The sequence below is a fragment of the Anomaloglossus baeobatrachus genome, chromosome 4 (genome assembly GCF_048569485.1).
Source record: "Anomaloglossus baeobatrachus isolate aAnoBae1 chromosome 4, aAnoBae1.hap1, whole genome shotgun sequence".
In the NCBI taxonomy this organism is placed as follows: domain Eukaryota; kingdom Metazoa; phylum Chordata; class Amphibia; order Anura; family Aromobatidae; genus Anomaloglossus; species Anomaloglossus baeobatrachus.
In genome coordinates, this window is record NC_134356.1 from 124,436,055 (window position 1) to 124,449,641 (window position 13,587).

General features: G+C 39.7%; 1 protein-coding gene across 6 annotated transcripts in view; it reads right to left on the reverse strand.

Moving 5' to 3' along the window:
* Positions 1-13,587, reverse strand: part of P4HA2 (prolyl 4-hydroxylase subunit alpha 2) — a 125,838-nt gene that overhangs the window by 31,432 nt on the left and 80,819 nt on the right. For 4 of the 6 annotated variants that reach the window (XM_075344530.1, XM_075344531.1, XM_075344533.1 and 1 more), the window contains 2 exons: positions 12,925-12,978; positions 2,734-2,799 (listed from right to left, as the gene is read on the reverse strand). In XM_075344530.1, coding sequence (XP_075200645.1) covers positions 2,734-2,799; positions 12,925-12,978 — 120 coding nt within the window. Of the gene's footprint in view, positions 1-2,733; positions 2,800-2,868; positions 2,929-12,924; positions 12,979-13,587 lie in introns of all 6 variants that reach the window. The other 2 variants (XM_075344535.1, XM_075344534.1) reach the window with 2 other exon arrangements.

Genomic DNA, 13,587 nt, shown 5'->3' on the forward strand with positions numbered 1-13,587 from the left:
GAATGTAAAATATACATTATAAATGGACAAGGTAGTGAGCCCAGGTACGTTAACGCGTTTCGAACGCTATCTGCGTTCTTTGTCAAGCCTGGAAATCACACCCCTTTGGGTAGAGCAAACACCCAGTTGACCAGCTACTGAAAAGTCAGGAAAAACAGGAAAGTCAAAATGCCAGGTCCTAGAGAAAAAGTTATTAGGAATACAAGTATTTTCTGTCATTTTTCAAAGGGGTTGACATCATTTATAGTATTTGCAAGGCACACGTACTATAATCTGAATGTAATACAAGGGGTGCGGTAGCAAAAATGAAAAGTCCCCTTTTCGGCATGCGACTGTCACCTTTTTCATAGTTAAAAAAAAAAAAAAAAAAAAACCCCAGACCAAATGACAGTTTTTATACCTTGAAAAAGATGTCACAACAAATTGGTGTACTAATTTTTTTTCCAATCGAGGAGTCTTCATTTTCGCAAGTGCAGCCAAAGTACCATGCTCTCTCCACTAAAGTGAATTGTTACCTGGAAGAACTGTTCCTCTAAGGGGCTGCAGCTGTGGATTCAAAGGTTCTCATAGGTATTTCGTCCATACAAAACCACCCTAGATGAGCAATACCATCACGCCTACCCTCTCTCATTCTTCTGTCTGCGGTATTGACCCGTTGTGCTCAACTAGGTGTAATCATAGACTGTGTGTTATATATATATATATATATATATATATATATATATATATATATATATATATATATATATATATATATATATATATATATACACATATATATATACATATATACACACACACACACACACACACACACACACACACACAGTGCTATGCAGAAGTTTGAGCACCACTGGCCAAAATTACTGTTATTGTGAACAGTTAATCAAGGTGAAAATGAAATGATCTCTAAAAGACAAAGTTAAAGATGACACATTTCCTTTATATTTTAGGTAAGAACAAAAAAAATATTTTCATCTTTAACATTTTAAAGACTACAAAAATGAAAATGGGCCAATGCATAAGTTTGAACACCCTTGGAGATTTGTGTGCTCAGATAACTGACTATCATTTCAGACCTTAATTAGACTGTTAGGTTTGTGGCTTGTTCATTATCACAGTTAGGAAAGGGCAGGTGATGCAAATTTCACAGCTTTATAAAACCCAGCTTCCTCTAACCTTGTGCAAATAAAACAACAGCCATGGGTTTTTCAAAGCAGCTGCCTAGCACTCTGAAAATCAAAATGGTGAAGGCCCACAAAGCAGAAGAAAGCTAGAAGAAAATAGCAAAGCGTTTTTAAGTTGCCCTTTCCTCAGTTCGAAAAGTAATTCAGAAACGGCACTTACAGAAACAGTGGAGGTCAGGATAAGGTCTGGAAAACCAAGCAAAATTTCTGTGAGAGCTGCTCGTAGGATTGCTAGAGTGGCAAATCAGAACCTTCACTGCACTGCAAAAGTCCTTCAGGAAGATTTAGCAGACTCTGGAGTTGTAGTACATTGTTTTACTGTTCAGAGACACCTACGGAAAAATGGCCTTCATGGAAGAGTCATCTGAAGAAAACCTCTCCTGCGTCCTAACCATAAAATTTACCATCAGAAGTATGCAAAATAACATCTAAACAAGACTGATGTATTTTGGAAACAAGTCATGTTAACTGATGAGGTTAAAATAGAACTCCTTGGCCACAATGATCAAACCAAATGTTTGGGGAAAAAAACGAGACAGAATGTCATGACAAGAATATCTCGCCAACCATTAAGCATGGGGGTGGATTAATCATGCTTTGGGTTGTGTTCTATCCAATGGCACTGGGAACATTTCACGGGTAGAGGGAAGAATGGATTCAATTAAAGTTTAACAAATTCTTCAAGCAAACATAACACCACCTGTAAAAAAGCTGAAGTTGAAAATAGGATGACTTCTACAAATGGTAAGGATCCTAAAGACAATTCAAAATCCACATTAGCCTATGTCAAAAGGTACAAGCTGAAGGTTTTACAATGGCCCTCACAGTCCCCTGATCTGAACATCATTGAAAAGCTGTGGCTAGACCGCAAAAGAGCAGTGCATGCAAGAGGACCCAGGAATCTTACAGAACAAGACGACTTTTCCAAGGAAGAAAGCATGAAAATCCCTCAAACATGAATTGAAAGACTCTTGGCTGGCTACAAAAAACATTTACAAGCTTTGATACTTGCCAAAGGGGGTGCTGCAGGGTACTAACCATGAAGGGTACCCAATATTTTGCATTGGGCCAACTTTGTTTGTTGTGAATTTAAAAATGTAAAAAAATATATTTTGTCTAAAATGCAGAGGATATGTGTTATCCTTAACTTTATGGCTTTTACAGATAATTTCATCTTCAACTTGCTTAATTGTTCAGAATATCAGTAAACTTGACCAGGGGTGCTCAAACTTTTGCATGCCACTGTATGTAATATATATATTGTATAATATATTGCATGCATGTTTACTGTGTGTGTATGCAGGTCAGCAGAGCTGACTGGTTCTTTAAATTCACATTATAGCAGCATTTGTGTTGCATATACTGCAAATAATGGCAACCCCTTTGAAAAAAAAGCGACAAGTGCAAGCAGAGCAGATTACATTAGGCAATCATGTTAAGTGAGTACTACCTTTAATTTATGCAGCCATTCTATTATGCTCTCCTATGTTCTCGATTTGTGGTGCATTACCTTCCAGTTTAATCAGAACTACAGTACCATACTTACGTAGTTCAGAAAGGTAGCCACACGATTGCCAGTCCCTAAACGCTTGAATACATCAGGTTCCTCTTTCTATAAAATTAAACATGAGAATAAAATGCAGACCTGAAGGGGTCGCAGGACATGTAACAAGGTACTTACATAGTTAAGATATGTTGCAAGCCTATTTCCATCCGATTTGAGATTGGAGTCAAAGGGACGCTGCAACAGATAATAACTTTAACCCAGAATCAGGAAAAAATAATCATAATTGTTGGTTTCTAAGTACTGAACACAAAATACAATTTGTACTTTGCGTAAAAGTCCAGCCAAATTGTCCAGTGAGGGCACTTCATACCAAATTTGTGAGATTACACGTCTTAAACTAGGGAGAAAATATGCACACCATGGTAATGTGCCTAGCTTCATACTGTTATGCAGAAATGCGTTTGCTTAAGCTCTACAGCAAGCCAAAAGCTAAACCAGTCAGGTCCTACCCACGTCAGGATATTGGATCAGCATTTCAGCAGATCCAGGAGTATTTGCCAGGAAATTAGTAGTTTGGCTTATGCAAAATACTGACCAATATACGGACATGTGAATAAGGCCTTGAAAGAATTTTCTGTGACCTTAATGTTGATGGCCTACCCACAAATACATATTACCGTACATCCCCTTCATTGGGTCTATAAGCAAATCAACAAATCTTAAGGGCTGAGACTGATACTGTAGCTCAATCCAGTGATGTAACAGTACCAGGCACAGCTACCACAGAACTCAAAACTATATACATGCCTTCAGTCTCCTGATATGTGGAGATTACAGACATCGATATCTAGACAAATCAATAAAAAACACAATATTTAGGCCACAAGAAACCCTTCTAAAGAGTGGGACCATGCTACAGTGGGTAAGGAAAGTATTCAGACCCAATTAAATTTTTCGCTCTTTGTTTCATTGCAGCCATTTGGTAAATTCAAAAAAAAAGTTCATTTTTTTTCTCCTTAATGTACTCTGTGCACCCCATCTTGACAGAAAAAAAAACACAAAAAAGGTAGAAATTTTTGCAAATTTATTAAACAAGAAAAACTTAAATATCACATGGTCATAAGTATTCCGACCCTTTGCTCAGTATTGAATAGAAGCACCCTTTTGAGTTAGTACAGCCACGAGTCTTCTTGGGAATGATGCAACAAGTTTTTCACACCTGGATTTGGGGATCCTCTCCAGTTCGATCAGGTTGGATGGTGAACGTTGAACAGCCATTTTCACGTTGCTCCAGAGATGCTCAATTGGGTTTAGGTCAGGGCTCTGGCTGGGCCAGTCAAGAATGGTCAGTTATTCTGAAGCCACTCCTTTGTTATTTTAGCTGTGTGCTTAGGGTCATTATCTTGTTGGAAGGTGAACCTTCAGCCAAATCTGAGATCCACAGAACTCTGGAAGAGGTTTTCTTCCAGGATATCTCGAAACTTGGCCGCATTCATCTTTGCTTCAATTGCAACCAGTCGTCCTGTCTCTGCAGCTCCAAAACACCCACATAGCATGATGCTGCCACCACCATATTTCACTATTGAGATTGTATTGGGCAGGTGATGAGCAGTGCCTGGTTTTCTCCACACATACCACTTAGAATAATCACCAAAAAGTTTTATCTACGTCTCATCAGAACAGAGAATCTTATTTCTCATAGTCTGGGAGTCCTTCATGTGTTTTTTTTTTTTTTTCAAACTGTATGCGGGCTTTCATATGTCTTGCACTGAGGAGAGGCTTCTGTCGGGCCCCTCTGCCATAAAAGTATGACTGGTGGAGGGCTGCAGTGATAGTTGACTTTGTCGAACTTTGTCCCATCTCCCTACTACATCTCTGGAGCTCAGCCACAGTGATTTTGGGGTTATTCTTCACCTTTCTCACCAAGGCTCTTCTCCCACAATTGCGCAGTTTGGTGGACGGCCAGGTCTAGGAAGAGTTCTGGTGGTTCCAGAAGGCTTCCATTTAAGGATTATGGAGGCCACTGTGCTCTTCAGAACCTTGAGTACTGCAGAAATTCTTCCGTAACAATGGCCAGATCTGTGCCTTGCCACAATTCTGTCTCTGAGCTCCTTGGGCAGTTCCTTTGACCTCATGATTCTCATTTGGTCTGACATGCACTTTAAGCTGTGAGGTCTTATATAGACAGGTGTGTGCCTTTCTAAATCAAGTCCTATCAGTTTAATTAAATACAGCTGGACTCCAATGAAGGAGTAAAACCATCTCAAGGAAATCGAAAGCATGTGACCATGTGATATTTCTTGTTTAATAAATTTTCAAAAATTTCTACATTTGTTTTTTTTGTCAAAATGGGGTGCAGAGTGTACATGAAATAAAAAAAAAAAAAAAATGAACTTTTTTGAATTTAGTAAATGGCTGCAGTGAAACAAAGCGTGAAAAATTTAAAGGGGTCTGAATACTTTCTGTACCCACTGTAAATACTGCTGGAGGGGCAATCTCTTCACCCAAGCATTATACAATGCTAGAAAGCCTGACATGCTGCTTATAGTTCTATATAACAGAGGATACACCTAAAGTGAATTATTAAAGAGAACCTGACAGCTGACACATGATGCCTTGCATTACACAGCGGCATCTCCGCACTCACTGCCGTGGACTGACAGGTCTCTTCCTATACATGCACGCAGGGATTAGATTGTCCAACTATTCTCCTGTGTTTTTCTCTGAAACGGTACATCACCTTTAGAATGCAACAAACATGGCTGAAATAGAGCAGCAGGTATCAGCGGTCAGGTTCTTTTTGGAGGTTTTCATTGTAAGCTCATACAGACAGGGTTCCCTCAGTTTGCATGAAGTTGTAGATGTTAATCTTGCTTAAATGAGCATTTACAATACACAAATTGGAGCGTGAAATAACCGGAGATCGTGCTTAAAGAATCTTTTCACCTTGTGAACAAGCGTTTTTCTTGCCCATCGGGTAATTCACAGCCTGTTTACACTGCTCGATTACCTGGAATCGAGTGTTCCTAGGATTGCTTGTCCTGGCGATTGTGCAGAGACCATGTACTCTAAACTATTTTCATCAATTTGAATTCACCGTTACAAGGTTTATAAGATTTTACTTTGGTCATGTCAAAACTAATCTAGACAGACCTGCCAGGCTTTAGCGGGAACAAAAGCAAATTTTATAGCAAAATGTTAGCAAGCTCACTGCATACATTCTCTAGCTCGTAATGGAGCGGCTAAGCAAGCTAGCGTAAGCAACCCACAATTTTATATTTTCATATAGATGAAATGGGTATTTCAAACATATGACAATGTGCAGATAGGCGTCTTCCAGTAACAAGTGATTTGAGCTTCCTTATTACACGTGTCACAATTTGGTTTTCTGTGCAAATTTGAATCAATTTTGAAAACTGCCAATTGGAAATCAAAGATCAATAGACTGATACACTTCATAGCCAGACAAGCCGCAAAGCAAAATTATATTCTGCGTCACCCACCACCAAAAATAAGCAATAAATTAAACATTTTGGTACAGGTATTTACAATGACTACAAAGCAGCACAAGAAGCGTAATCTCAGAAATGACTGCGCCGTGTATAGGATTGGGAAGTCTTTGCTCCTGATACAGAGTCCCTTTGATGTTGCAGGTCATTTTTTGATTGATAAAAGTTTCTTTACATAGCTTGCAAAATATTTTAAATTTCATGAAAAAAAAAAAAAAAAATGTTAATATACATAAACTACCAATGTCAACTCCAGGATGATCACAACATTTTTGCATTCCCACACAAAACACAATGGTTAACCTGGGGTTAATCTTCCAAAGAGCAAGATTAGAAAAAAAAAAAAAATATTGTAACTAAAACAAATTTATAGAGCTTACATGCAGAACATAAAAATGTGACATTCTAAAATTGCATTAGGCTAGGGCCCCACTTTGCTTTTTACCTGCTTTTTTGCTGCTTTTTCAACTGCAGCGTTTAATGCCAAAATGGATGTGTTCTGCTTTTCAAGCAAAGTCTATGGGAATTTGGTTTTCTAGACCGCACTTTGCAGTTCAAAAAGGTGCCTTTTTGTGGCAGAAATTTGGGCAAAAACTCAGCTTTGCAGTGCAAAACCCCTCACCCCCCCCCCCCCCCTCCCCCCCCGGCCCCCACCCCCCCCCCCCCCCCAAACAACTGACATGTCAATTGTTTTTGCCATTTGGGTTTTGCACTGCAAAGCAGAGGTTTTGCCCAAAGTTCTGCAACAAAAAGGCACCTTTTTGAACTGCAAAGTGCGGTCTAGAAAACCAAATTTCCATAGACTTTGCTTGAAAAGCAGAACACATCCATTTGGCATTAAAACGCTGCAGTTGAAAAAGCAGCAAAAAAGCAGGTAAAAAGCAAAGTGGGGCCCTAGCCTTACAGGGTCACCATTTAAGGAGCTACTAACACAATAAAGGGAATTTGTCAGCAACATGTGCTCTAAACAAGCAGAGATACTACAGCATAGCGTTGTGTAGAACCTCCCAAGGGCACCCTTTTGTCATTATCTGGACCTCCCTGGTGGAAGTATTTGCGAACTTGCGTTCTATGGATTCTCTTAGATTCTCCCCACTAGTGTTGCCCCGGCTTTTTGACAGCAGATTACAGGCGACATTATGGAGCAGCGCCACTGTCTATGCGGACAATCATGAAGTAGTGATGGTGCCAGCGGGTAGAAGCGAAAAGAAGCCAATGACTGCAAGTTCAGATACACTCACCCAAAGCTATTCTGCATATGAATAAAAGAGCAGGGAAGGATCAGATAGAAATGAAACAGGTATCAGGAAAGGTTTTACACTGACCCATCGTGCACTAACTCTGCTTGTCCAAGTCACATTTTACTGACAGATTCCCTTCAATGAGAACCCGTCAGCTCCTCCATTTTAGTAACCACATGATTCACCACAAATTATCAATCCTGCAAAATCTTGTATAAAGGAAGTGAGTCAGCCCAAACTGTTAGGACAGTATAAACTAAGGCGGCTTTCACACTACGTTTTTTTTTTTTTTTTAACATGCGTCATGAACTTTTTTTGCTGTAAAAGTGGATCCTGTTTTTACAAAGAAAAACGCATGCAAATGCATGTGTTATTTTGCAGGATCATGTCACTTGAAGTTTATGGGCGGGCATTGAAGTCATGTGATCGGGAGTCAGGGGAACTGAACGTGATAAACTGGGAGCCGGCATCTGAAAGCTGCGGATGCTGGTAACCAAGGTAAACATCGGGTAACTAAGCGAAGTGCTTTGCTTGGATACCCGATATTTACCTTGGTTACCAGCGTCCGCAGCTGCTAGGAGACAGGCTGCTTGTTCCCTGCACACGTAACCAAGGTAAACATCGGGTAACTAAGCGAAGCGCTTTGCTTGGATACCCGATATTTACCTTGGTTACCAGCGTCCGCAGCTGCTAGGAGACAGGCTGCTTGTTCCCTGCACATGTAACCAAGGTAAACATCGGGTAACTAAGCGAAGCGCTTTGCTTGGTTACCCGATATTTACCTTGGTTACGAGCGTCCGCCGCTCTCAGGCGGGGGAGAGAGGGAGGGGGGGAGAGAGGGAGGGAGGGGGAGAGAGGGAGAGAGGGACAGATCATGCCAGGCTGGTTTCTGGGCATGCTCAGTAGAGCAAGCAGGATCCTGTCTATCAGCATGCCAGCGTTCACATGCGTTTGCGTGCAGTATAGTCAGGATCCAGTGAAAAACAGTATTTGGACGCAGCTCAAAAACGCTACAAGTAGCGTTTTTGAAAAAAGTTAAACTGCAAGTCGCTGGATTCTCACTATAACGCACGCAAACGCATGTTGACGAGAGTCCATTGCAAATGCATTCAAATGAAAACGCATTTGCACTGGATCCGTTTTTGCATTAAAAATCGTTCATGACGCATTAAAAAAAAACGTAGTGTGAAAGCAGCCTAAGCACATGGCTTTTTAGTGACTTCTATTTCTGCTTGTATAAATTGCTTTTCTTTCTTTTGCGCACCAAGTTCATCAAAATGGTGCACACTGGTTAATGAATTTAGAGCACAGTTTTGTTTTTTTTTACATTTTTCATCCTAATTTAGAGCAAAAAGTGTCATTTAAAATTTTGATCTTTGAATTTTACTTCAACTGCTGGCGAACACCACCACAAAAACTTTGCAACATTGAAAAGGGCCTTATTCATGACTAGTGACTTCTCAAACTGCGTTTTGTGTTCTGCTCAGTGGTCCTGTCAGGGCTTACTTCTGACCCCCCCACAATACGGGATTTGGACTTATGCACCGATGGGGACATTGATTATAATGGTGCAGATGGAGCCAGTGTGTGCTGTGTTGTGCACAATTTTTCGGGTGTATATTCATACTGCAGGCGGACACCCAGATGTAGCAGACCTAATTATTAAAGAAAACCACGGCCACATTGTCAAAGTAACAAAACAAAAAAAACAAAGAAAAGTATAAAGGCACAAATGAAATCATGAAAAAGGTGAAAATAAAAAAAATATATAAATTAGACACAAAAATATAAATACACATTTGTACACACACACGAATATAATATATATAATATATAATATATATAATATATAATATATATAATATATAATATATATATAATATATATAATATATATAATATATATATATATATATATATATATATATATATATATATATATATATATATATATATATAGCTTCACCGCAGTGCTGTCTGTGGAAAAACTGACCTCGTACTGACAGCACTCAGAGCAGTGTTATTCAATAGGGCTGTTCAGATGAGTATTTTCACACGGACCGAATGTCCGCATTGAAGAATCAAAGCATGCACGATTTTCATCATATATATATAATATATTCGTGTGTGTGTGTACAAATGTGTATTTATATTTTTGTGTCTAATTAAATTAATTTGTCTGTTAAAATTTTATATATATACATATATATATATATTATAAAATTTTAACAGACAAATAATGTTAACGCTATTAAGACTCGGATGCTATACAATTGATGTGTATAGGATACAAGTCTCCTCAGAAATCATGATGAAAATCGTGCATGCTTTGATTCTTCAATGCGGACATTCGGTCCGTGTGAAAATACTCATCTGAACAGCCCTATTGAATAACACTGCTCTGAGTGCTGTCAGTACGAGGTCAGTTTTTCCACAGACAGCACTGCGGTGGAAGGTGAATGAGAATCTTAGTGTCTTAATCGCTTCCACCGTCCTACAGATCACATGTAATACATCCATAGTTTCACTGCCACTGGTGATTGACAGCGATGGCTGGCCTGACCATTCCCTGCAGTGTGCTCACCCCAGTGCCGTCAGTCATCACTCAGGGAGGGAGGCAAGCACTCACATCAGTAAATTTGATCACCCTTCATTTTCTGCAGCATAGAAGGCTAGGCTCACATCAGCGGTATTTTGCCGCAAAACCGGATCCGTCATAAATGCGTTTTGGTTCCATTCATTTACAATGGAATCGTGGCAAGATGCGGTGACATGCGGTTGTGTATGACGCACGCAACCGCATGTCACCGCATCTTGCCGCGATTCCATTGTAAATGAATGGAACCGAAACGCATTTATGACGGATCCAGTTTTGCAGCAAAATACCACTGATGTGAGCGCAGCATTACAACGGTTTGGCTTTTATAGGGGCTACACCCACTAGAAGTCTATGTGCTTAGTTTATACTGTCACTTTTTCAGTATTGTACTCATATTCCTTTGTTACACCTCCTGGAATTGTAAGAGAAACCAATAATTGAGTTTTACCATTCCTGTTAAGAGATCACTCGGTCATAGAGTGTCAGGCTGTAAATACACACATCCAATTGACAAGTGGAAGTATAATGAATGGCATTACATTTCCAGTAGAAATAAACAGAGAAATGACAGATTAAGAAAACATAAACCTGTATTGTAATCGCATAGAAAATACAAGTAGTAACTAAGTCAGGAGAGGTGACAGGTCTTCAATGTAATTGCTTTGACATCTATTACACACAACAGCAAGCTGTTATTTTATATATATATATAAAAAAAAAAGATAAAAAAAAAAAAAATCAATATGTGTACTAATGGAGAAGAGCAGCTCAACTTCCCAGCAGTACCTCTCCATGGAATACCACGGCCCCACTCCAGACACAGAAAGAAGGCTGTTATAAACAGTGTATGCATTCTGCGGGTGGGGCGGTGAACTCATGCCTGACAGTTTGGACATACATTTTACAAAAGTTCTCCAAAAAAATATTTAACCAAAAAGGTTTTTGAAAAAAAACAAAAAAACAAAAACAAAATCACAGCAATAAGCTGTAACGAAAGTGACAGAAATTAACACACCATCATCACTAAGTAGCACTTTGGGTCCACAATACAGACTAGGGACAGGCCTGCACATAAATGTTTTTTTAGTAATAAAATTATATATAATATTACTGATGAGCACGCACTACCACACTCAGGTGCTCGGTACTCGTAACAAGCAGTTGGATGGTCAGATTGGTGCAACTCATGTACCGAATATAACGGAAGTCAATGGAGGACTGGAGCATTTTTCTGGGAAATCTAGAAAAATGCTTGAGTTCCCCAATGACTTCCATTATACTCTGGTACTTGAGTGGTGCCCATCCAACTGGTAGTACCAAGCACCTGAGTGTGGTAGTGTCCGCTCATCACACATACGGCTCTGGAAAAAAATTAAGAGACTACTGCAAAATTTTCAGTTTTTCTGATTTTTCTCTTTATATTTTTGAGTAAAATGTAAATTGTGCTTTTATTCTATAAACTGACATCTCTGAATTTCCAAGCAATACAATTTTGTATTTTTTATTTTCTGAAAATGAGAAATGGTTAAAAAAAATTGCATTGCTCTCAGACCGCAAATAATGAAAAGAAAACAAGTTTATAATCATTTAGAAACAACAATACTAATAATGTTTTACCTCGGGAAGAGTTCAGAAATCATTTTTTGTGGAATAACCATGATTTTTAATCCCAGCTTTCATGCGTCTTGGTATGCTTTCCACCAATCTTTCACACTGCTTTTGTGTGACCTTATGCCACTAATGGCCAATAGAATGAGGTGTACTCTGGATGGAATTCATCTGACACTGGAATCGACGTGTACAGAAGCTGAATGCTATAAAACTGCGCAGTGGGCTCCTAATTTTTGCCAGAGCTGTATACTTTAGCTTTGTTCTTTACACGATATAATGTTGGTATAGCACGCCCTCTAGTGGTAAAGGTTTAGTAAGGCTACTTTCACACATCCGGCTTGAGCTGTGCGGCTCAATCCGGCTGTGCAAGCTATGCAACGGATGCGGTGAAAACACCGCATCCTTTGCATAAGTTTTCCCCATGTGGCCCGTCCGGTTTTTACCGCTTGCGGCATGCTACTGAGCATGCGCAGTGGCAAAAACCGCATGCGGCGGCCGGAAGCGTTTTTTGCCGCATCGCGCCGCATCCGGCATCCATAGGGATGCATTAGAAAATGCACCGCATCGGCTGGATGCGGCGCTTTGCGGTTTTTTTTTGCCGCACAAAAAAACGTGCCAGGCTACGTTCCATCCGGCCGCCGCATCGGCTAAATCTGCCGCATGCGGCAAAAACCGGACGGAACGCAAGCCCATGCGGCACAATGCGGCACTAATTAAAGTCTATGCAGGAAAAACGCAACCGGCAGCAAAAAAAAACCGGTTGCGATTTTCCTGCAAAGTGCCGGATTGTGCCGCATTGCAAAAACCGGAGGTGTGAAAGCAGCCTAAGACAACTCATGCTGGGCTAGGATCTGTGGAGATCGTGCTTCGGCTTTAATCACAAACATATTCAGTTGTTAGCAGCCCTAGCAGTAATGTGACTGATGTCTTATGTACGTAGAAGATTTAATGCCTAGAATGCTTAACACAAGAATAAATGGAGCTCCAATGTGGTGATGGTGAGCTGCGGAGCACCTCCACATGTAGTGATGGCTCAGAGGACACGACACGGAGATCCAGGCTAGTTAGAAGATTGGCGTATTAATGCGTACAATAAAAATTGTTATGCACAACTAAAAATGTATTCTTGAAATATAAGGTTATAAAAAAAAAAAATGCACAACTCAGATGCATAAGTGAAATGATCAAATGTGTTAGACGGCAATTATCAGCATTAATAAGAAAAGCGACTAAAAATATAAGAGGAGCACAATACATTCTGAAATACTTACCCTGGAAAAATCAAAATGTGGCTCATACTGACCTCCCATGCCGTAGTTTGCTACCTGTCAGTGGGAAATGTAGGAATCAGAAATCCTTTATTAAAAAAACAAACCCTAGAAGTACATTTACTTTACAGAACTTTCTTAAAATTCTCTAGCAACAGTTTTAACCCCTTCACCTCCCGTCAAATTCCGTTTTTCATTTTCGTTTTTTTCTCCCCTTCTTCCAAGAGCCATTACTTTTTTTATTTTTCCCATCAATATAGCCATATGAGGGCTTGTTTTCTTTTGAGGGGTGAGTTACATAGTTACTTAGGTTGAAAAAAAGACCTCGGTCCATCTAGTTCAACCTTCCTCCACCAGTTCTACATTTTGACCCCAAGTCATTTATAACCAACAATGTTTTGTGTACTGAGGAAATCATCCAGCCCTTTTTTTAAAAGCTGTTATAGTATCTGCCATTACTACCTCTTGTGGTAGGGCATTCCACAGTCTGACTGCTCTAACAGTAAAGAACCCTTTCCTAGTTAGCTGTCAGAATCGCTTTTCTTCCAATCGCAGTGAGTGCCCCCTGGTCCTTAGTATTGTCTTTGAAAGGAGTAAGTCATGTGTCAGTCCTTTATATTGACCACATGTATTTATACATATAAATGAGATCTCCTCGGAGACATC